This window comes from Odontomachus brunneus, unplaced genomic scaffold, assembly GCF_010583005.1.
Source record: "Odontomachus brunneus isolate Ranch 3 - 2012 unplaced genomic scaffold, Obru_v1 Obru_scaffold_063, whole genome shotgun sequence".
Classification (NCBI taxonomy): Eukaryota; Metazoa; Arthropoda; class Insecta; order Hymenoptera; family Formicidae; genus Odontomachus; species Odontomachus brunneus.
Window position 1 is genome coordinate 1,335,517 of NW_022639513.1, and position 23,819 is coordinate 1,359,335.

At 42.4% G+C, this 23,819-nt stretch overlaps 1 protein-coding gene across 17 annotated transcripts in view; it reads left to right on the top strand.

Annotated features, from left to right (window-relative positions):
* LOC116846419 (titin) overlaps positions 1-23,819 on the top strand; it is an 86,542-nt gene that overhangs the window by 10,040 nt on the left and 52,683 nt on the right. For 15 of the 17 annotated variants that reach the window (XR_004378486.1, XM_032820215.1, XM_032820217.1 and 12 more), the window contains 28 exons: positions 65-208; positions 302-574; positions 894-1,439; positions 1,524-2,001; positions 2,081-2,661; positions 3,006-3,548; positions 3,620-3,874; positions 3,963-4,106; positions 4,554-4,955; positions 5,089-5,490; positions 5,746-5,968; positions 6,146-6,318; positions 6,642-6,781; positions 6,889-7,405; positions 8,037-8,180; positions 8,268-8,522; positions 8,601-11,302; positions 11,520-12,522; positions 12,705-13,103; positions 13,194-13,713; positions 14,031-14,202; positions 14,296-14,482; positions 17,085-17,424; positions 17,504-18,227; positions 18,382-18,720; positions 18,802-18,958; positions 19,056-19,222; positions 19,322-19,451. Coding sequence is in view for 16 of the 17 variants with exons in the window: in XM_032820215.1 (XP_032676106.1) it covers positions 65-208; positions 302-574; positions 894-1,439; positions 1,524-2,001; positions 2,081-2,661; positions 3,006-3,548; positions 3,620-3,874; positions 3,963-4,106; positions 4,554-4,955; positions 5,089-5,490; positions 5,746-5,968; positions 6,146-6,318; positions 6,642-6,781; positions 6,889-7,405; positions 8,037-8,180; positions 8,268-8,522; positions 8,601-11,302; positions 11,520-12,522; positions 12,705-13,103; positions 13,194-13,713; positions 14,031-14,202; positions 14,296-14,482; positions 17,085-17,424; positions 17,504-18,227; positions 18,382-18,720; positions 18,802-18,958; positions 19,056-19,222; positions 19,322-19,451 (12,060 nt within the window). In the remaining variant the exon portion in view is untranslated. The remainder of the gene's footprint in view (positions 1-64; positions 209-301; positions 575-893; positions 1,440-1,523; positions 2,002-2,080; positions 2,662-3,005; positions 3,549-3,619; positions 3,875-3,962; positions 4,107-4,553; positions 4,956-5,088; positions 5,491-5,745; positions 5,969-6,145; positions 6,319-6,641; positions 6,782-6,888; positions 7,406-8,036; positions 8,181-8,267; positions 8,523-8,600; positions 11,303-11,519; positions 12,523-12,704; positions 13,104-13,193; positions 13,714-14,030; positions 14,203-14,295; positions 14,483-17,084; positions 17,425-17,503; positions 18,228-18,381; positions 18,721-18,801; positions 18,959-19,055; positions 19,223-19,321; positions 19,452-23,819) is intronic. The other 2 variants (XM_032820213.1, XM_032820216.1) reach the window with 2 other exon arrangements.

Sequence of the window (23,819 nt, forward strand, 5' to 3'; positions counted from 1 at the left end):
ACTCATTTCCGACAATTAATGGAAGATTTCTAAAGAATGTTATAATCATCTTTCTCTTTTCTAGGCTCAAGAATCACTAGCATCTTCAACTTTGGATACGTCTCGCTCAATATAATGCACCTACGGGCTGAAGATGCAGGTTCTTACACAGTGAGAGCTGTGAACCGCTTGGGAGAGGCCATCAGCTCCGCGACTCTCCGTGTCTTCGGTGAGTCTCGAACTCGCACGATGAACGATAAGCAATTCTCAATGTCCCGGATTCGAATTACTGATCTTCACTTTCTTCTTTATTTTTGCACAGCGCGAACGAGCGTAACTACAGACTTGGGTATCCCCGAGCAACTGAAGTACATCGAGGCTGCCGAGGAGCTGGAAGCTTATCAACAGGCCATGCATCAGAAATATGTGTATGAACAGCCTGAACCGAGTAGCCCACCGGAGTTTAAATCGCCTATTAAAGATCAGAGCAACATACGAGAGGGCGGCTTCGCCCATTTCGAGGCGCGCCTCGAACCAATTGGCGATGCCGATCTTCGTGTCGAATGGCTTAAGGATGGACGTCCTGTAGAAGCCAGTGAGTAATAAATCTTGTTCTTCTAAACGTAAGGAAGAATTGCTAAAATCGTATCGATTTTCTAAATCGTACCTCGTCAATTAACCTAATTTTTTCAAATGTAGTAAAATAAAATATAATTTGAAAATTTCTTGTTTATATTTCTCATTGCTCATTTATTTTTCATTTCTACCGTTAGATAACGTTTATATACAATGGTAATAAAAAAACTGATGAGGTACGATTTTAATAATCCTCTTACATAGTTTGATGCGATAACGGGTTTTAGACACTTTTTATATCGCACAATCGCATACTCATTGTCGATTTTCTCACTTAGGTTCCCGGATTACAACATTCTTTAATTTTGGCTACGTTGCGTTAACCATCAAATACGTAACGATACACGACGTTGGCGTGTATACTTGCCGAGCCTACAACAAAGCCGGCGAAGCTCATACCAATGCTCAATTGAGTGTAATAAGTAAGAACGATGTTATTTACGACAGCCAGCATCCTACGGGTCTGCAGAAGATCCAAACCCTCGAAGATTCAAGCAGGTATACGCGGCAGGTTCAGGAAGAAACGCAGGTTACGCAAGCACCGCGATTCCTGGGAAATCTCAAGGGCACCAATAAGATCGTGGAAGGACAAAGAGCGCACTTCGAAGCGTGCGTTGAGCCCCAGAGTGATCTGAGTATGAAGATTGAGTGGTATCATAATGGAAAACCCATTACCGCGGCTAATAGAATCCAGACGTATCACGATTTCGGGTACGTCGCCATCGATATTCTTCAGGTTCGGTCTGAGGACGCCGGCACATATACGGTGGTGGCTACAAACTCCCGAGGAGAAGCTCAACTTTCTGCCACCATGGTCGTAGAAAGTAAGATACTTGAATTACAATATGAGATTTTATCCGCAAATAAAAATCTCACGAGTTCAAACTACTTTTCTCGTGTTATTTCAGCGCGTTCCAGCATAGACACCAGCAGTATGCACCGCGGCATTTACGAGAAGACTCAACGCTTAGAGGAATCCAAGTTCGTCGAGCCGCATTACCATATCGAAGAGATATCTAAGTCAAAGCCGATTTTTATACAGCCGTTGAACGACCCTAAACCAGTTAGCGAGGGCAAGAACATTCACTTAGAGTGTCGTCTGGAACCAATGGGCGACCCAACGATGAGAGTCGAATGGTTCCAGAACGGACGTCCTATCACAGTTGGCTCCAGGTTCCGAACATACTATGATTTCGGATTCGTCGCACTCGACATAGTACATGTCACTGTTTACGATTCTGGCGAATACACGGTCAGAGCCACTAATCATCTGGGTACCGCGCACACTTCGGCTTGCGTGCGAGTTATTGGAAGATCCGACATCGTCACCGAAACGCAGCACGAGCAATCGCTCGAGCAAATACAAATGCTAGAGGATTCATCAAGGTTTGTTCTCTTCCATTTCATATCTATTGTTCAGGTTCCAATATTTTCGCGATTACTTATTTTATTTCTTGCCATACAGATATCGCAAGACTCAGCAAGAGGAGGTCACTGTGATGCAAGCTCCTCAGTTCACCCGACCCTTGCACAACATTGAAACCGTGGAACTGACCAACGTCCACCTGGAATGTCGTCTTCAGCCGATCGGCGACTCGACTATGAAAGTCGATTGGTTCGTCAACGGACGTCCGGTGAAGACCGGTCATCGTTTCAGACCGTCTTACGAATTCGATTACGTGGCTTTGGACATCCTCGGTGTCTATCCCGAAGACTCTGGTGTATACACCTGCCAAGCAAGAAATCAGCTCGGCGAGGCAGTCACTTCGTGCTCCGTGAGAGTACACGCGAAGAAGGATTTGCTTCTCGAATCGCAACATCCCGAAGGATTGGAAAGAATACAATATCTCGAGGACGCTTCGCGATACAAAAGGCACGAGCTCGTCGACGAAGTTGTCAATGTGAAGCCCAAATTCATCACAAAGCCAAAGAATCAAGAGAACCTCCGAGAAGGACAACACGCCCATTTTGAGTGCAAATTGGAGCCGGTGACGGATTCGAATTTGAAAGTCGAGTGGTTCAAAAACGGTCGTCCAGTAACAATAGGTAATTTATCCATTTCACTTTTTCAATTTCTCCTATAATAACGACATTGTCTCTAAGAGCATTGTCTTTAATATTACAAATCTCTACTTCTTTTATTTTATATTCACACACACATATACATACATATATATATATATATATATATATATATATATATATATATATATATATATATATATTGTGAGATTTATAAATCCTTTCCTTATTAAAATCATAGTCATTCCATCGATTCTATCAAATCCCACAATATGAGCTGAAATTTTCAATAAAAATCATAGTTCAAGAAGTTGAATCATTAAATTAAACTGAATTCGACTTAATCTTATACAAATTGATTTGTGCAGGACACCGATTTCGTCCGATTCACGATTTCGGTTACGTCGCATTAGACGTGATCGACCTGATCGCCGAGGATTCTGGCACTTACACTTGCCGCGCCGTTAATCTGGTAGGCAGCGACGAAGTGTGCTGCACTTTATCGTGTCGCTTGACCGCTCAAATTTTAACGGACACGCAAAATGAAGTTGGACTCGAGCAAATTCAATATCTTGAGGACAGATCGAAATACCAAAGACAAGAAGTCATCGAAGAAACAACCACTCAAGCGCCCATTTTCACAACTTCGCTGAATAATGTCGAGATAAAGGAAGGTCAACGAGCACACTTTGAGTGCCGTTTAATTCCTGTATCCGACGCGACCATGAAAGTCGAATGGTTCCACAATAACGTGCCCGTAAAAGCTGGTTCCAGATTCGTCGAGACGAACAGTTTCGGTTTCGTCGCGCTCGATATCATGTACGCGTATCCTGAAGATTCTGGAACGTACACTTGCAGAGCCAAGAATATCATCGGCGAAGCTATCACTTCTGCGACCGCTGTCGTTCACTGTAAGTTCTTGGCTACTTAAAAAAGAAATTCGATAAAACAACGTTGATTTATTCTTCTTTGTTATCAATAGCTAAGAAATCGATCTACACGGAGACACAAAATGAAGAAACGCTTCAACGTCTTCGCAACTTGGAGGACACGTCTCGCTATCAGCGTAAGACTACAACCGAGGAAATCGTCACACAAGCACCTGTTTTCACGACGCCGATAAAGGATCTCCGCGTCGCCGAGAACCAAGCGGCGCATTTCGAGGCGCGTGTCATCCCAGTTGGAGATCCGAAGCTCAAAGTAGAATGGCTGCGAAATGGAGTTCCCATTTCTGCCTGTAAGTCCGCGACTTGACATCACATCTGTGTGCATTCTGTATTCCATGAAATTTGTTTCTTAATCTTTATTGCTTCATCATTCAAAAGCAAATCGCGTGACGACTATGCACGACTTTGGATACGTCGCCTTGAACATGAAGTATGTCAATCCCGAAGACTCAGGCACTTACACGTGCCGTGCGACAAACGAACTCGGAGAAGCAGTTACTTCGGCAACATTGTTCGTCCAATGTAAGTACGCCGTTGTGATTCGACATGTCATTCAGGTATCACGCTAATATATACATTTTGTACAATCCGCAAGTTATAAAACAGAATCGATAACATTTACTTTAATTAAGCAAATTACACGAAAGCTCCTATATTAATCAATAAATGCTTGCTATAACTTAATTAAGAGGATATTTAGAAGATCGATTTTTTTTAGCTTACTACCGATTTTGCATTTTATATATTTTCTTGTTCAATTATCTAGCTTGGATTTTTGTATTGCTGCCATATCTGCTCGTGCAATATGTGGCTGAAATTTTTGCTCGTAGATTTTTGTTTTTTGACTCGTAGTATTTTGTATTTTTGACTAAAAACTTTTGTTCATGGTCTTTTGTCGATTGTGTGTTAATGTAAAGTTCCATTAATATACACAATCACATTATGACGAGAAATTCTTCTGAAATGCAGCCAAGGCGGCCTTGCAATTTGAATCGCAACACGAGAGTGCTTTGTCGAAACTCCAAGCCCTAGAGGATACCTCGAAATATCAGCGTCGTGAGGAAGATGAGATCGTGGTAAATGAAAAGCCGTCCTTTACGGTCCAACTGAACGGGCCTACCAATCTAGTTGAAGGTCAAAGCGCACACTATGAGTGTCGCATAGAGCCTTATCCTGATCCCAATATGAAGGTGGAGTGGTTCCACAATGGCAAACCACTGTCCACCGGTCACAGGTATAGAACTACCTGCGACTTTGGATTCGCGTCGCTGGACGTGTTGACCGTGTACGCTGAGGATTCGGGCACGTATACTTGCCAGGCCACCAATAAATTAGGGTCGGCCAAGAGCTCGATTAATCTTGACGTGAAATGTGAGTAACAGAAAAATTGCATCGGACTTGTCTTTTAGATTTGCAATTTCGGCTGTAGATCGTAACCTACCTTGAGTTTTCTCTTTTATGTATAATTGTGAGCTCCAAAACCTCAATGAAAATTGCTTTTCAGCGCGAGCGTCGATTATTCATGATACACAGCACGAGAGCGCGTTGAAGAAGATACAATTCCTCGAGGATGACTCGCGATACAAGCGCATACCCGAGGAAGACAAAATTATTGCCGAGAAGCCCGCTTTCGGCCGACCACTGAAGAATATTGAACACCTGCCGGAAGGCAAGAATGCTCATCTTGAAGCTACATTGACACCCGTGAACGATCCGACAATGGTTGTCGAATGGTTCAGAAACGGACGTCCTATTCCTCAGGGACATAAATTTAAAACTACTTATGACTTTGGATACGTCGCTCTCGATATTCTATACGCTTATCCTGAAGATTCTGGCACCTACATGTGCAAAGCAAGGAACGCCGTTGGCGAGGCCGTTACTACTTGTGTGATCAGCGTGGATTGTACGTAACATTCGATATTCTTATTCGTTCATTCGTTCGCACAATTAGGGTACATTATTTCGACAATCACCCGTCGAATAAAATTTCTTGTAAGTTTTTCAAAACAAGTGAAAGAGGGCGAGATGAAACGAAAGAAGGATGACTTCTCCTACCTTCGTATCTCGCAAAATTGACAAGTGTGAACGAATATGTATGAATTGAATTAAAATAAATTATTGTGATTTTGGTATAAATTATTCTAATTTATGCAAACAGCAAAGCAAGGCTTGTTCCTGGACACGCTGGACGCTCAGCGTTTACAGAAAATTCGTGAACTGGAAACTGTCGAAATCAAGCAGGAAGTTGAGAAAGAGATTATTCACCAGAAACCTGTGTTCCTGACACCGTTGAACAATCTGGATCATCTCAAGGAAGGCGAGCACGCTCATCTGGAATGCCGTGTCGAGCCAATCAACGATCCAAATTTGAAAATCGAATGGTATATCTATGAATAATGTTATTTCATGTTGTGTCTGATAAAAAAACGTTTGTAATCATCTAGCTTCAAATTTATTTCTGAAAGCTAAGTTGGAATATTACTATTATTGTAGCAATTTCGTTATACTAATGCTTATCTAAGTTATACCACTGAATTTTGTTTCTTCTGATTTAATAGGTTTGTCAATGGAGTCGCAATTAAAACTGGTCATCGCTTCCGTACTACACACGATTTTGGTTACGTTGCTCTCGATATTCTTTACACCTATCCCGAAGATTCCGGTACCTACATGTGCAAAGCTACCAATCTGGCCGGCGAAGCCGTTAACACTTGCACCATCAAAGTTGGCTGTAAGTATTCAATTATATATATGTTTAATTCACAATATTCGCGCAATTCGATCTATTCGATGCTAATGCAAACTGTTTCGCGTAATTATCAGCGAAAAACACTCGATATCCGGCACCCAATTTCCTACCTATGAAAAATTTGAAAATATCCCCCGACAACAATGGTACTCATCTTAGAGGAAGACATCCATCAAGTGGACGCCATCGCTTTAAAGAAGAGTTTCGTTAAAATCCATAAATTCTTGCAAACTAAAATGAAACAAATAAAATCGCATACATTATCCGGAGAAGCAAAGCAGTTACGATTTATTTTGTGGTTTCAGCACGTCGAAGCATTCTCCTGGACACTCAACATCCAGACGGGCTAGAAAAGATTCGAGAATTAGAGGCTCAAGGTCGCCCCGCACGATTGGAAGTTGAGGAACCGCCAGTGACACCACCGAGATTCGTCACTGAACTCAGGGTAAGCCATAGTAACAGCGATAACAATATTAAAGTTGTTAAAACATTTGTAACGAGTGTAATAGAAGTGTAACGCAGAGCTCGTATAACAAAAAAATCTTTTTCTAGGGCACAACGGAAATATACGAGGGACAAACTGCTCACTTCGAGTGCCAAATCGAGCCACTGCACGATGCCAACCTGCGAATCGAGTTCTTCCACAATGGCAAGCCGTTACCGTCGGCAGCGCGTTTCCACGTAACGTTCGACTTCGGATACGTGGCTTTAGACATCGGCCACGCCGTGCCCGAGGACGCAGGACAATACTCTGTGCGAGCAATCAACGCGCTAGGACAATGTGTGTCGTCTATCGAACTCAAGGTGATTCCGCGGGACAACATTATCCTGGACTCACAACGGCCGGAAGGCATGGACAAGATCCGAGAGCTCGAGGCTCAGCAGCCGTGGAAGAGACCGGATGTGCCGGAGCCTCAAACCCGGCAGCGACCTGTCTTCACGCAACCTCTGCAAAACATCGATGGCATCGCCGAGGGTCATACCGCGCACTTCGAGTGCAGGCTCATACCCGTGGGCGATCCTATGCTCAAAGTGGAGTGGTTCAGGAACGAAGTGCCTCTCGAGACAAGTAAGTTCAAATTTATTTCGATAAGATTGTCTAACGTTTCGTCTGTGAATGCACAACTTACAAGTAAACCCAAAAGGTACACTTCGATTTTTTTCTAATTTGGTACAAATTTAGAAGTACAAAAAATATTTAGATCATATTTTTTCATTTTGGCCCACTTTGAGTTTCACTTTGAGTTTCAGTTTATAACTTTTTAATGTTCTCACTCCTATCATCAATAAATGCAACAAAAATACATAAGAAATAAAATTGAATACAAGATATAGTTCAATAATTTTAACAAAATCGGCATAACTGAGACACAAACAATTCTAAATTTTTTTAGCCGAGATTCCAACCGAAATATTTCAAATCTGTGCTAAATTAGTCAAAAATGGTTCGAATCTTATCCAAACCGAGAAATTATTTATATAAATAATTTTTTCAACATGTTTTGTTTAAACATTTTATTATTTATATAAATAATTTTACACATTTGACTTCATATTCATAATTAGCAAACCGCCTAAGTAACGACTAGCCTAAATATTTTACGTAAGACAAGTTTTAAGTAATCACTATTAATATAAGCCTTTCTCGCGAAATTTCGTTCGAAATGATACAAAACTAATATTCATTGCGACTCGTTTAGGTTCTCGAATCACAAAGGTGCATGACTTCGGTTTCGTATCCTTGGACATTGCTCACGTACGCGACGAAGACGAAGGTGTTTACATGTGTCGCGCTTCTAATCCTTTGGGTGAAGCTGTTACCACAGCTTCGATGAAGATTAAGAGTGAGTAACTTCACTTTCTCGATTCTATCGATATTGATCTAATAAGGTACAAAATCTAATCTGTAAATTGTAAATTAACCCGTATAGCCAAGGCGAGTATACAACTCGACACTCAGCATCCAGAAGCTCAACGTAGAATCGCTCAACTGGAAGCCGACAAGGGAGTTGGCCGACCCGAGGAGCCGGAGAAGGTCTTCGATAAACCGATCTTCACGCAATTGTTAACCGGTCCCACCGAGCTCTGGGAAGGACAAATGGCTAGATACGAATGCAGAGTTGTTCCCGTTGGCGATGCAAGTTTGAGATTCGAATGGTACATGAATGGAGTCGAATTGAAAATGGGTAAGAAATATTTTGACGACTAAATTATTGCAAGTATCATAGATACCTTGTTTAAGGAAAAAAATACTTCTTATTCAGGCTCACGCTTCCACGTAAGCCACGACTTTGGGTACGTGACGTTGGATATTCTGAAAGTAATCTCTGAGGACTCCGGAGTCTACACTTGCAAAGCGATCAACAATGCGGGCGAGGCTGTCTCATCAATCTCGCTGAAAGTGAAAGCGCGATCGGCCATCGATTCGGACAGTATACAGGCAAACGCGTGGCAGAAGATTCAATTGAAGGAAGCGGAAATGAACAAAGTGCCAGAAATGTTCGTCGACACGACGCCGCAACAGGCGCCAGTCTTCACCAAGCACCTCGAGAGCTACGACAAGCTTGTAGAAGGTCAACGCGTATACCTGGAAGCTCAGGTGGAACCACGAGCAGATCCCAATTTGAGAGTAGAATGGTTCAAGAACGGTATACCTTTGCAGACTGGAACTAGACTCCGTAGCACATTCGATTTTGGCTTAGTGACTTTATCGATCAACGGTCTGAGAGCGGATGATTCTGCAATTTACACTTGCAAGGCAACCAATCTTTTGGGAGAAGCCGTGTCTACCTGCACCTTAAAGATCGCCGACCGCCATTGGCTTTTGGGAGACACTTTGCATCCGGACGCTTTGTCGAAGATCGACGCTCTGGAGCAGCCTCACATAATTTCCGCTGAACAACCCGAGCCTATCTACGAAGAACCGGTGTTCATCACTCACCTCAACAACGTGGAATGCATTGAAGGTGAAAACGCTCACTTTGAGTGTAACGTTGAACCATCGAAAGATCCAACCATGAAGATCGAGTGGTTCCTGAACAGTAAACCTTTACCGACTGGCGCGAGATTCAAGTCCACCTATGATTTTGGCTACGTTGCTCTAGACTTGACTCATGCTTACGAAGAGGATTCTGGAGTAGTCACCGTCAAAGCCACAAACTCTAAGGGAAGCGCGCAGACCTCGGGTACCTTAAAATGCACCAGCAAGCAAAATATCTATCTGCAAACGCAACATCCACAAGGAGAAGCCGGATTTGAGAAAGTAAAGGAAGCCGAGGACGCGTACTTGTCCAAGTACAAGAGACCAGAGGATGCTCCCGAGCACGAATATCCCAAACCGATTTGGACAGTGCCTCTTTTGCCAGAGTTCAAACTGGGAGAGTCTGAACCGTTACATCTAGAAGGACAAGTCGAGCCGAAGGATGATCCAAATTTGAAGATTGATTGGTACTTCAACGGGAAACCTTTGGAACACGGCTCACGCTTCAAGATGACTAGCGATTTTGGATTCGTCACTCTAGACCTAACAGATGTTTACGAGCGTGACTCCGGCATTTACACTTGCAAGGCTCATAACCGAGCGGGCGAGGCTTTCACATCAACGACAGTTTATTGCTCCACGAAGGAGAATATCATCGAAAAGTCGCAACATCCTAAAGGCAAAGAAGGTCTCGAGGCGATTCAGGACTTGGAGGAGTCTCTGAAACGACAAGAAGGACTTCCACCAAGCGACGAAGAGGGTCAACCGCCGATGTTCACGTCGCAATTCGAGAATCTAACCAATTTATCAGAAGGAGAAATCGCTCACTTCGAGGCGTCTCTCATTCCTACCGGCGATCAAACTATGGTGGTTGAATGGTTTTATAATGGCAAGGCATTGGAAGCTAGTCACCGTACGAGAACAGTTTACGCTTTCGGCATGGTTGTGCTCGAGGTTCTCGGAACTAAAATCGAGGATTCCGGTACCTACACTTGCAGAGCCACTAACAAGTGGGGCAAAGCGGAAATCAGCGTGGAACTGGAATGCGTGGACAAGTCCAAGGGACAGAAACCAAAATTCACCACACAGATTCAATCGTTAGAGGGTTTGAAGGACGGCCAATCCGCTCACTTTGAGTGCACTCTGATCCCGGTGGGTGATCCTCATATGAAAGTCGAATGGTTCCATAACGGTAAGCCTCTGCGACATTCTTCGCGCTTTAAGATGGTGTCCGATTTTGGATTCGTTGTTATGGACATTGCTGGAGTGATGTCTCACGATACCGGCGAATACGTTTGTAAAGCCAGTAACAAATACGGCGAGGATTATACAAAGGCCACAATCAAGTGCTTCGGAAAGAGCGGAGTCTACTTAGACTCCTTACAGCCAGACTCGCTCGCCAGAATCCGAGAGCTCGAGAGTTACGGCGGAGAGCAAGCAACCACCCCGACAACTCCAGTCGCTGAACCGCCGAAATTCATTACGCAGATCGCCGACATTACGAAGCTCGTGGAAGGACAGTCGGCGCACTTTGAGGCCAGACTAACTCCGGTAACCGATCCCGACTTGAAGGTCGAATGGTATTACAACGGTAAGAAGCTTCCTCACGGCCATCGATACCGCACTTTCCACGATTTTGGCATCGTCATCTTGGATATACTCTATTGTTACGAGGAGAATTCCGGAGCTTATGAATGCAGGGCCGTCAATAAGTACGGCGAAGATTCTACAAAAGCGACGCTCAAATGCTTCTCCAAGGCTAATCTCGTGTTGGAGTCGCAGTTGCCGAAAGGTATGGAAGGAGGCCTTGAGAAGATCCAAAACCTCGAAGATGCGATGATACGTACAAAGGATGAGAAGGTCGTGGAGGAGCGTGGCAAGGCACCTGTGTTCACTGTGCCTTTGAGTAATATCGATGGACTTCGCGAGGGAGAAAGCTCGCATTTCGAAGCACGATTGACACCTACGGACGATCCAAAATTGAAGGTGAGGCTTCTTTAAATTTTAATCTAATTTTTGTCTTCTACATAGAGAGGATTTCACAAATTTTAAAAATTACTATAGAATTTTGTAACCGAGAAATAGACCAACATTCTTTGCAGTAATTGATCATCCTTTCGTTTTATAGTACTTTTATCTTCATATTCTCTTCTTGTGTTTTAATTCCTATTTTATATCTCATACTTTGTTTTCTATTACATAGGTCGAATGGTTCTGGAACGGTAAACCGTTGCGAACGGGATCTCGTTTCCGCACCTTCTGCGACTTTGGTTTCGTCATTTTGGAAATTTCCCCCATTTACCCCGAGGATTCCGGCGAATACAGTTGCAGAGCGACGAACGACTATGGCGAGGCTGTGACAACGTGCACGATGAAGTGTACGGGCAAACGCAGCATTATCTTGGAATCCCAACTGCCCAAAGGTATGGAGAGCACGATCGATAAGATTGCTGAGTTGGAAGGCCTTGGAAACGTCCCGGGTCAAGCTAGTCCCGACGACGATACTGGAAGACCGCCTGAGTTCATCACGACTCCTTCCGATCTGACTCTGGCCGAAAACTCTCTTGCTCATTTCGAGTGTCGGCTACAGCCGATCAATGACTCTAGCATGAGGGTCGAGTGGTTCCACAACGGCAAACCTCTTCTCGCCGGAAGCAGAGTGAAAACGATCCATGACTTTGGTTTCGTCATTCTGGAAGTCGCGAATTGCTATCAACGTGACTCCGGCTTGTATACTTGCAAAGCCACCAATCGTCATGGCGAGGCGACCGTATCGTGCAAACTTCAAGTGCGGGGTCGTCAGGGTATCATCTTGGAACCTCAATTGCCGAGCAACTTTAAAACCGGTACGGAAAGCATTCAGAAATTAGAAGAATCCCTGTACAAAAAAGATGAGATCTTAGCGGAGGAGGAGAAACCGAATCCGCCGAGATTCATCGTCGAGTTGAAGGATATCGAAGTTGAAGAAGCCGGACCGAGTCATTTCGACTGCAGAGTCGAGCCTGTCGGTGATTCCTCCATGCGCATCGATTGGTTCCACAACGGTCGGCCTTTCGCGACAGGCTCTCGAGTTCATCAGATCAACGACTTTGGATTTATATCTTTGGATATGTCGTACACGTACGCCCGAGACAGCGGTGAATACGTCTGCAGAGCTACTAACAAATGGGGTTCTGCTACTACTAAGGCCACTATCACTTGCAAATGTAAGTATTTGACTAAATCAAGAAATCCTTACCAAAATACTTATGCAAAAATATTGATCAGTCAAAAAATTCGATTCCATCGAAGAAGGCAGAAATTTAAACCGAGCTTTGAATCTAATATACTCTTTTTTGTTTTAACTCGTTTTAAGTTGTGATGTAAAACAAAAATAATTTTTTTACAGCCAAGAAAGCGATAGACTTTGATTCTCAACTGCCATCGGGGATGAGTGGCGAGAAGTTGAAGGAATTAGAGCGAGGACCAGTCACTCAAGCTCCCGCGGAAGAACCACCACGTCAACCTCCTCATTTCATCACGCAGATTCAATCAGCGACCGTTGACGAGTCTGAACCAATCAGATTTGAATGCCGCGTAGAGCCCAAGGATGATCCTAACCTGCGCATCGAATGGTACAGAAACGACAAATTGATACCTGCAGGACACAGATACAGAGCGGTGTATGATATGGGATTCGTATCGATGGACATTCTATACGTGTATCCCGAAGATTCCGGCGAATACGTTTGTAAAGCAATCAACGATCTTGGAGAGGACACCACCCGCGCCTCAGTTTCTTGCAAAAGTATATGTTTCGATGTTTCTTTTGTATCTTTTAGCCATATTTTTTTTAGTTTAATAATTATTTCAAACTAATGAATGATTTATTTTGCAGAATTGCCGAGTATCATTCTGCAGAATCAAGTACCAAAGGGCATGAAAAAATCCGAAGCTCTGATGCAGATGGAAGCGACAATCAAGAAGTACACTTCGGAGGTTCACTTGACTGAGGATGATCTATACGACGCGGATAAAAAACAACCACCTCGTTTCGTCACGCAGATTCAAGATCAGATGGATCTTGTTGAAATGAACAGCACCAAGTTCGAATGCCAACTGGCACCTGTAGGTGATCCAAATATGAAGGTCGAATGGTTCTTCAACGGTAAACCGTTGCCCCATAAGAATCGATTCACACCCATCTATGACTTTGGTTACGTGGCGATGAACTTTGGTTGGGTCTATCCGGAAGACAGCGGTGAATATTTGTGCAGAGCTACGAATCTTTACGGTATGGATGAAACAAGAGCCGTGATCAGAACTGCCGGAAAACCAGGAATTATCTACGAATCTCAGCTCCCGAAAGGCATGAAGAGTATTGAGAAAATCAGAGAAATGGAAGCAGCATGGCAAATGTAAGACTTTAGTTATTTTACTTATTCACTTTTCCACTTTATTTTATTTATTAATTAACGAAATTCTCTAGATACCGACTTAATGCAACTTTGTATTTTGCAGTGTTTTCTATTTTTCATATTATTCGTATAAGATTGCAACTGCTTATACTGAATGAAAGTACAAATGTTAATAAATGACTTTATGCTGTATTAAAAACAATAGAAACTTTGTAAACTTTTTTTAACTTTTTATATAAGATGGAGTACTCCGTTTCATTGGCATTTTTACCTTACTTACATTTTTATTTTTTACATTGTTACTTGGCTTATTATAGCGTACCGGAAGAGGAAGGTGAGGAAGAAAAGGTCCGCTCAGCGCCGGTCTTCGTGAGCAAACCAGAACCAGTGACCGTCGAGGAAGGTGACTGGTCTAGGTTCTGCTGTCGAGTTACCGGACATCCAAGACCTCGAGTCATGTGGATAATTAACAGTCACACAGTAGTCAATGTGAGTTGAGAAACATTTCCGACACGCTATACAGTAATGTGCAACGAGAAAGTACCCAATATTACATCGCATTTGTTTTTCTTCCTCTTGTAGGGGTCCCGCTATAAATTGACGTACGATGGCATGTATCATCTGGATATTCCAAAAACTAGGCAATATGATCACGGAAAGGTAGAAGTGATCGCGAGAAGCTCCGTTGGCGAGACACGCACGGAAACGACCTTGACGGTCAAGCAGCGAAGCGATGATTACCGTGGTGTACTGAAAAATTCGCCAAGACGTAAGTTTACACTGGCACATGAACAATCGTACACATACACGCTCGTGGATTCTTCGCGTCACGGCAGAATAAGCTGAATTTAAACCGAGATTATACATATGTACAGAATGTCTCACATAAGACGTACCAAAAGAAAAATATAAGTAGAACAGATAAAAGTGAAACATATGGTCGAAGTCATTTTTCGAACAACCACGTAAAATTTCGAGTTATTAAATAAAATAGATGAACTAATCCACGGCCGGCGAAGAAATGGCCGATTGCTCGCGCGCTTATCTCATAGGCGCGTCGCGAGCTCTGATTAGTCCATCTATTTTATTTAATAACTCGAAATGTTACGTAATTGTTCGAAAAATAACTTCGACCATATATTTCACTTATACGTTCTACTTATATTTATCTTTTGGTACGTCTTATGCGGGACACTCTATATATGACTAATAATATAATTGTATTCGACTTTTCAAAGACTTTCTCAGCGTTACAAGAAAAGATTGATCACGAAAAATCCACGCGCGGTATAACAATTTGAACGATTTACAACGGTACAAATATACCACACGTGAAAATAAAAAATAAGCGGTTATGCAAACCTCGCCGATTACAATTCACGAGCATAGATTTAAAAGTATTACGTGACCGAAACACAGTACATAATATATATATATATATATATATATATGTATATATAATATCGATACGACACATACATTCCATTGGAGCACAAAGAACACTCTAGACCATCCGCACATGATTTTTTCCTTCCTTGCTCTCCGTTTCACATTCCAAAGTCACGAAAAGCATCTCGAGTCCAGCAGCTTCTTCTTCTCCTTCTTCTTCGTCGTGGTTGGGAATATCGACGGGAATATTAGAACAAAATCACCTTAGATCAAAGGTATGCTTCTCACATCGACATTCAGGTATGGAAAGTGATAGTCGGAAAAACGTTCGTAATATTGTTCCACGTTTTATCAGTGTTTTTTTGTTTCATGAAAATGCGGAGGAGAGTATTTGTCGTTAACGTGCAAAATTAATAGCACCTTTCATGTACGTCGTATTTTTATTGAAAAATGACGCGGAAGACATCTCGAAAATACTATCCTCCGTTTGCCCTACCTTTTTTATTGCACTGGAGAAAACGGGTTTATTGCTCATCGCCGCAATTTTTATTTTTCAGTCATACAGGCATTTAATTTATTTTTACTTTATTTTATATAAGCTCGCGCAATCTCGCATTGTATAAAATATTTGCAGTATTTATTCATTATTTATTTACACATTTCTTACATTGCAATGTTCGGAATTACTTGCATTTTCGAGGCAACTTTCAAAGTCTATGTTTGCTTTGTTCCCCTTACAGCTCTCGTTTGTCCGTCAAGTCTCGCGACTAATTGCCTAAGCGCTTAGCTTCAGAGCTACAACTTCAAGAAACCTTCGGAACCCTTCCAAATTGCTGAAAAGTTCTTATTGAAGCTAGTTATTTTTACATAATATTATACTTTTTATCTACGCTACCAATATATTTATATTATTATAAACAACGATAGAACGCTAGTTTCAGTGAGAACATTTCAAAAATTAGGGGAAGAATCCCTCAAGTCTTATTAAGCTGACGATTCTGAAGCTAAATTCGGTGACAAATAGTCGCGAGGCTTAATAACTGAATGGGAGAGGTAAGAAGAAGAAAATAGATTTCGAAACTCATTTTAAAAAGACGAGTAATTTAAAGTACTGCCTTGCATCATTGATCTATTGATACTGTTTTCTTGCTGGCACCAATGATTTATAAATGCTGAGCAGGTCTCCGTATTTCTCAGTATTGAGAATAGTCGATATAATTTAAACCTAAACTTTATATATTTAATTTATTGTTTTTTTTTTTTTTAAGATATGCATCCTTGATGTTATTTATTCTTGTTTCGTGCAAGAAATTGCTAGTGACTATTTGTCAAAATTAATTCGTCGAACAAGAAGCGAGGTTCGATGAGTTACGCGAAATTACTCAGTTAATTTGACGAAGAAACTTTGCGGCGGATTTCCCTTTCCTCTTCATTCTTTTTTTTCTATTTTTTGAAACAAGCCTTCTCATAAAGCGAAGGAGAGCACGTTCGTAAGAGAGGAACGATTTCATCTAACAATGTTTTTTTCAATGGGCATATGATATGATAAAATGAAACAAATTGAATTATGTATTAACGGCGTGATATAAGTGGAATTCTCTATACCCTGCTCGATCCCCGTTATTTAGGTGTCATCGATATGTGTTGCATCGTCTTTTACGTACTGTGTCTTAAATATCGTCAAGTTTCCAATAAGTATTGTTCTTTCGTCGAGAGAAGCGCAACGTTGCTTCACGAAGGTACTGAATCGGATCTCCAGATTAATTACTCTATAATGCACGATCCGCTATATATTTCAGCAACAATGCATGCGAGATCTAATATCTTTGCAAGTGTGCGAAGAACTTTGTACCTTACTACGAAGAACGTTGTATTCTCTATCTAGACCAACCGACTGTTACGTCCGCTCGAAGCACGCGTTCTCGTTTAAAACTTGTACGGCGCGTACAAGGGTGCACCGATCTAACAAACTGTTTCTTCAGCGTGGTACGATTATGGGCTAACACAGTACCAGACCGAGCGACAGAACACAGAGCTCGAGCGTGTGTTCGACGAGCGTCACCAAAGCGTTTCCCAAGGCATCGAGATCGCCACAGAGCATCTCGGGCATAAGGTCATCAAAGAACCTGAGACCGACTGGCAAAAGTCTGTTAAGAGCAAAAAGAATGAAGACTACTACAGTAAGCTGATGAATCTCGAGGAGAAGCAGGTGCTCAAAGAGTCCAGATTGAGAGAGGCCTCTCATCAGTTCGCTATTCCTGGCGACAAGCTCGTCTCTAGTTCCTTGGCAAAGGGAATGGCTTACAAGTACGAAGAAAATTTGTAAGTATTACAATAAAATTAATAGAGAAGCAGGGTTGGCTATTTCTTTCCTCGCCAACGATTGATCTCTCGTTATTAGAGACGAGACAACTCAACCACCGGCGCAAACACCACCTCCAAAGTACGTGAAGAAGCCGTTCGTTACTGAAGTGGACATTGACACGGAACGCGTGAAAGCCACAGGGAAATATCCGCCGGAGCCGTCCGAGTCCACCGTTCACGGCCGCGAAGTTCACGTAGCCAAACAGAAGCAGACGCAGAAGGAAGTGAAAGGCGATATGGAGATAACGAGGAAGATCACAGCTACGGAAACGACGGAGGTCGAGCACAAAGGCAAGACGCAGGAACGTGTGGTTCAAGGCCAAGTAAAACCGGCAAAACCGCCCGTCTTTACAAAGAAGATTCAACCCTGCAGAGCATTCGAACAGGAGCAGGCTAAGTTCGAGGTCGAATTTGATGGAGACCCATTGCCGACTATTAAATGGTACCGCGAAGATTTCCCAATCCAAAATTCGGCCGACCTCCAGATTTATACCTTCAGCACCAAATCGGTGTTGATTGTCCGGCAAGTCTTCATGGAAGACTCCGGCGTCTTCTCCGTCATCGCTGAGAACAGAGGTGGAAAAGCCAAGTGCAGCGCCAACTTAGTCGTGGAGGAGCGCAGGAGGCAACCTGGACGTGGTGGAGCGATACCACCTAGTTTCTTATCGACAATTCAATCCACTTCACTAGCTACCGGTCAACTCGCTAGATTCGACGCCAAGATAACCGGCACTAAACCGTTGGACGTTTATTGGCTCAAGGTAATCCCAATACTCCGTTATTTGACTAACAATTTGTCATACACGGAAAAAATATTATAACAAAAATTACAAGAAAAATTTTTTGTGATCTTAGACTATATAAAATTACAAAATTTGAACTTACTCAACTTCTAATATCTCTTTTCTATTTCAGAATGGCAAGAAAGTGACGACGGATATCCGTTACAAAACTCTGGAAGAAGACAATACGTTCACCCTCCTGATCTTAGAGACAGTTCCGGAGGATACTGGCAAGTACGAATGCGTTGCAATCAACAGTGCTGGAGAAGCTCGTTGCGAAGCGGAATGTACCGTTCGCGGACCCCAATCCCCGACGAAGACTTCGAAACCCACGACACCGACAGCGGAGAAAGCTCCCACCGTCTTGGAGCCGTTGAAGGATCAAACTATCAAGGAAGGAACTTCAGTCGCCTTCGCCTGCAGGATTACAGGAAAACCAGTTCCTACTGTGCAGTGGAAGAAAGCCGACAAGGTAGTCAACGTTGATACTGATGGATCTAAGTTTACGGATTTCTCCAAGGAATTTCACCCGAAATATCTATCGCGCTTGCAGGTGATCAAGCCGTCCAAGTATTTCCAAATGCAGAAGGAAGGCGATATGTGCACTCTGAGGATTTCCGAGGCGTTCCCCGAAGACGAAGGTGTTTACAAATGCATCGCTAAGAACCCAGCCGGTGAGGTGACCACATCCGCCAATCTCAGAGTTCTCGGTAAGAGAAGAGAAAGAGCAATTCGACTTGATTACATCCTGCTTCTTTCTGTATACCGTGCAAAGAAAAGAACCATTTATTGTTCGTTGCTGATTAGCGCCCGACACGGCCGACGTGCTGCCGAAGCTGACGCCTCTGAAGGATCAGATCGTCATGGAAGGACAGCCGGCGCAGTTTAAGACCCAAGTGAGCCCGGCGAAACCCAAGCCGACGATTCAGTGGTATCGAGAGGGTGCCCTGATCCCACAGTCGCCGGACTTCCAGGTAAATAATTCGCCACGGTCTGATCGCGTAGAATTGCACACAGATTTCGCTCGAGAGGGAACAACACTCAGGGGGAAATGTATGGCGTATCGCTTTCAGATGATTCACGAAGGCAACAACGCGGTGCTACTCATAGCAACCACCTACGAGGAGGACACCGGCACCTTCACCTGCCGCGCTACTACTTCGGCCGGTACTGTAGAAACATCCGCCAAACTCATCGTCAAAAGTAAGAACTGAATCCAAGATACAGATTCGATTGCTAACACGATACGCGATTGGATACTCATATTCATACGACTCCAAGAGACTGCCGGAGACGAACATATTACTCGAAACACAATGGCATGACAAAGTTAACTCACGTATGACATTTAGCAAATTAATCTTGGTAACTAACCACGTTCGACGTTGGAGAAAGTAACATTTTTTTAACTCCATCCTGTTATACGTTTTACGCGTCGGTCGCTCGATTGCAATTTATCACGACGAAACTTCGCCGGTACTCTTCGTGTACGCATACATGTGTGCACGACGACACGAGGTAATTCACCAGGATTGTCTCGGAACGATCAGTTAATAGTCCTCAACAGTATAGCGAAACAATATAGCGGAACGGATGCGAGCAGACGTTAACGTGTTGTGGAGTTGAACATCGAGTTCGTGGATACTTCTAATATGTAGTTAAACGTTACTTGATTAAGCGCTCGTGTTTAGCGTAACTGTCGCGACTAACTATCGTATTTTTGCATCGCCTCAATTAGCCGTCTCCGCGCAGCGCGATTCGCCGCGAATATTCGCTGAAATACTTTTTTTTTACTTTTGTGCTTTGTTCTTTTATTTCCGTTGCCTTCCGTATAAAACGTAACTCGTCGATCTACAGATAGTATTCCTCCGTCTCAAGTAACCTCTAATCAAAAGTGTCGTATGCGTCCGGGGAGTTTGTACTAACTCATCGTGTTTTGAGAATAGCCGAGCGAGTGAAACGAGGGAATAATTAATGACACTCAATGGGATAGAGAGAAAGAGAGAGAGAGAGAGAGAGAGAGGCTGTATCACACACGAAGGTATTTATACATATATTCTTCGAAGAAGGAAATTACAGTGAAACATATGTTTCGCAACGGTTGCGAAGGTGGTGCTAAAAATTATATGCTGCCAAAGGCACTGTCGAATATCCACGCGAAAAATCGAAGCTGTTCTACAGTGTGATCGGTCGGGACAAGCGTAGCGCGAATGATTTTGAACATCGACGTAGGTGGATGTGTAACAGTATGAGCGAGACGTCGTTCTACGAGTGTCCCACGCCATGTTATATTTCGACTTTAATCTCAGGACAAAAGAGTGTGATTTTTCGCAATCTCTCTACGATAAACTAACGCTACCAGTTCTGTGTAAATAGGTGCTCTATTATCGTCAAACGCAAGATACGATGTTAACGATTATCGTGGATGGAAAGGAAAGATAAGAAAAGAGATGAGATCAGTGGCGCTGCGCGATTGCGTCAAACACGTAACTCGTTTACTCGTTCGCTGTAGTGTCGATATTTGCTACGAAAAAGTATATATCGTAAAGTGCAAGAGTATATATATATGCATATACCTACATATTTACATATACATATCATCTTCTCGCCACATATGTACGCCCATTGCTATTATAAATACTCATTTAATAGAGGAGAACAGCGGCATGCATACGCATACGGATAGGGATTACCTCTAACGTTTTACTAATCGACTATTTATTATTGTACAATTGAAAGTCCCAATAAAACCGAATGTTCGAAGTACGTACAAGTCTCGTTTGTTGCCGTTTCGATAATTGCCGTCGTCTAATTAATAATAACACAATACCTTCGTCGTGAAAATGACGATTTCAACACGACACCACGACTGCCAGATAAAGGAATTCTCATGGCCAATGGGAGATTCACAATCCCAACATATATACCGCAAATACATATATAAACGTAACATACACCAGAATTGCACGGTCACCGATTAAACATGCCTCCATGAGTGGCGCACTGTAAGCGTAGATTAATTCAGATTGTAACGCTCGATACCCTCGTAATGGTGTAATGCGTCTGATAGAACGAGAGATATTTACCGTTGCATCTTTCTGTAACGGAGAATGTTGCTCCGTTAAATTATTCGAAGCGCATCGCACACAGGTTAGAGGAAATAGGCGACTTGCGCGTAATACTAGAAGACAAATCATTTTTAGGTAGAGGAAATAAACGACTTGCGCGTAATACTAGAAGACAAGTCATTTTTAGGTAAAGAAAATAAACAACTTCCGCGTAATATTAGAAGACAAGTCATTTTTAGGCAAACAAAACTTTCAGTATTTTGTCGGTATATTTTCTAAATTTCTTCGAGTAAAATTCCATCCGGAAGATAAAGTGATAGCCAAATTATTAAATTCGAAATTGAACAGTAAATTTGAATATGCCCCATGAAATCAGGGGAATATATTTGCTTACTTTGTAAAATTTTACTCTAAGAAATTTATGAAGTAATAGGAACAAATTTCTTCCATTTTTCGCTCGATCGCTTGTCAGGAAAAACCAGTGATTAGATTCGAGTAAGAAACACAAGTCTCCTGTTTCGGAGTAACCAACGATTATACTTACACACGAGAATATCTTACATCGACCGTTTCTGTCACGCGGCGCACGTTCCAAACGAGAAGCAGATGCAGTGCCGTGTGCACACTTAGCTAGGCCCTTTTCTTAGGCTATTTTTGAGCACGTGATATGTATTACATTACCTGGCTATATTTGGCCGCCGGCTCAGAACTCCACGAAGACTCCACGACGTCGACAACGACGGCTTGGGTCGCTCGCGTTCTTGCTTACACACGCTTGGACGAATTATTCTGAGTTGGCGCCTGATATTTGTGTTACTCACTAAATTTCTTGGGGTGAAGTTTCACTCGAATAGCAGAGTGACAGCTACTCACTCGAAGTGACAGTCGAATTTGAGTGATTTTTTATTCCCATAGAATAAATTCTCCGTTCTGAATCGTTGAGTGAATATTTTCACTCAAAATTGAAAGGTAAATTGCATTTCTCCGCCAAAGGAACATATTCACTCCAATCGATTGAAACGTTTATTCATATGGTGTCATAATCCACTCTAATCTTGAATGAAACACTCATTCTTGTGATTACGAATATTTTCACTATCACCTCAAGTAAAAATAGTGCCACTTTTTACTCCAAGAAATTGAGAGGGTATTTCCGAGAGTTCTTTTTTCTTATTATTATCAACCGACCAAAGTAAACATTTTACAATATGTAAATATCGATATGAGCGATATGAGCGATATAAGCGATATGAGCTTCTCAAGACGTGAGGCGCGTCGAAACAATATATGTCTTCATTAAAGCAAGTACGCGCGCCGCATCGGTTACGTTCGATGTTACATCGTTCACGTTGAGACGTTCGATGCGGATATAGATCGCAAACTCGATGTAAACAGCCCTCAGTCTTGGAGATTGCCCTTCGACGATCAACGCTCAACCGTCAGAAATGTCAGACCTCGGGCCAGACGAGTATACAGCAGAGGACGTAGCATCCTTTCTCAGCTATCGCTAAATGTCTACCCAAAGGACAAAACAAAATCCCGCGGCTTGTTGCTCGCGTCATAAATACGATTCATCGTATGACGTGACTAAGAGGGTGACACTCGGCGGATCTCGAGATTAACCTTGAAGATGAAGCAAACAGTACCTGCCCATGAGAACAAACGGACACGCTGATTCATCAAGGAGACATTCTTTTCCGTGGGCTCATCTTCGTCTTCGATCCCAGACTACCACCTTCATTCCACGAAGTCGGCATGATGATTTCGGGAGAAGCTGGCCGAGGCAGTTGACTATTTTGGCTCCGCCTCGAGCCAGCTGCCAATGATTCAGTCATGCCAAAAATAATACGGGGAAGCGCGTGTCAGCGTACTCTGCAAAACGAGAGAAAATTATTTTTAGTAAAACAGCAACTCGGCAGTCAAGATATACAGCGTGGTAGACTATATCGCAGCGATCTAACGCAGCTGCCAGTTAATGTGATACCTCGTCCAATCGATAAGGAGTATTTTACAAAAGGGATATGAATCAGTATCACGTCGAATTCTTCAAGTGTTATTGTCCGTCGTCTCAACTCATTTCATCTCACTCATAATGCTTGACGATCAAGCATTTTTAGTGACTCAAAAATCCTTATCTAACGGAAAATCGTATTTACCTGAAGAATAGGCTCCTTCGTTACTTCGTATTCTTTTCTGGCATTGTATGCTATTAAAGAGCAAATAATGAAACTTTCAATTATCGTTTGAAAATGTAGCGTAAGCTCACTGGTTGACACGAAGATTTGATTAATCTTTTAAGTTCCTTTAACAGTACATTGAAATAAAAAACATTTATTCGGTGAATACTAATAATATATTTATTTAGATCTGAATTCTTTTATTTAAATGGAATAAGCGATTGTTTTCATATAAAGCTAAAATGTATATTTTTTTATTTGAAAGATGTTATATATAAATATATATATATATATATATATATATATATATATATATATATATATAT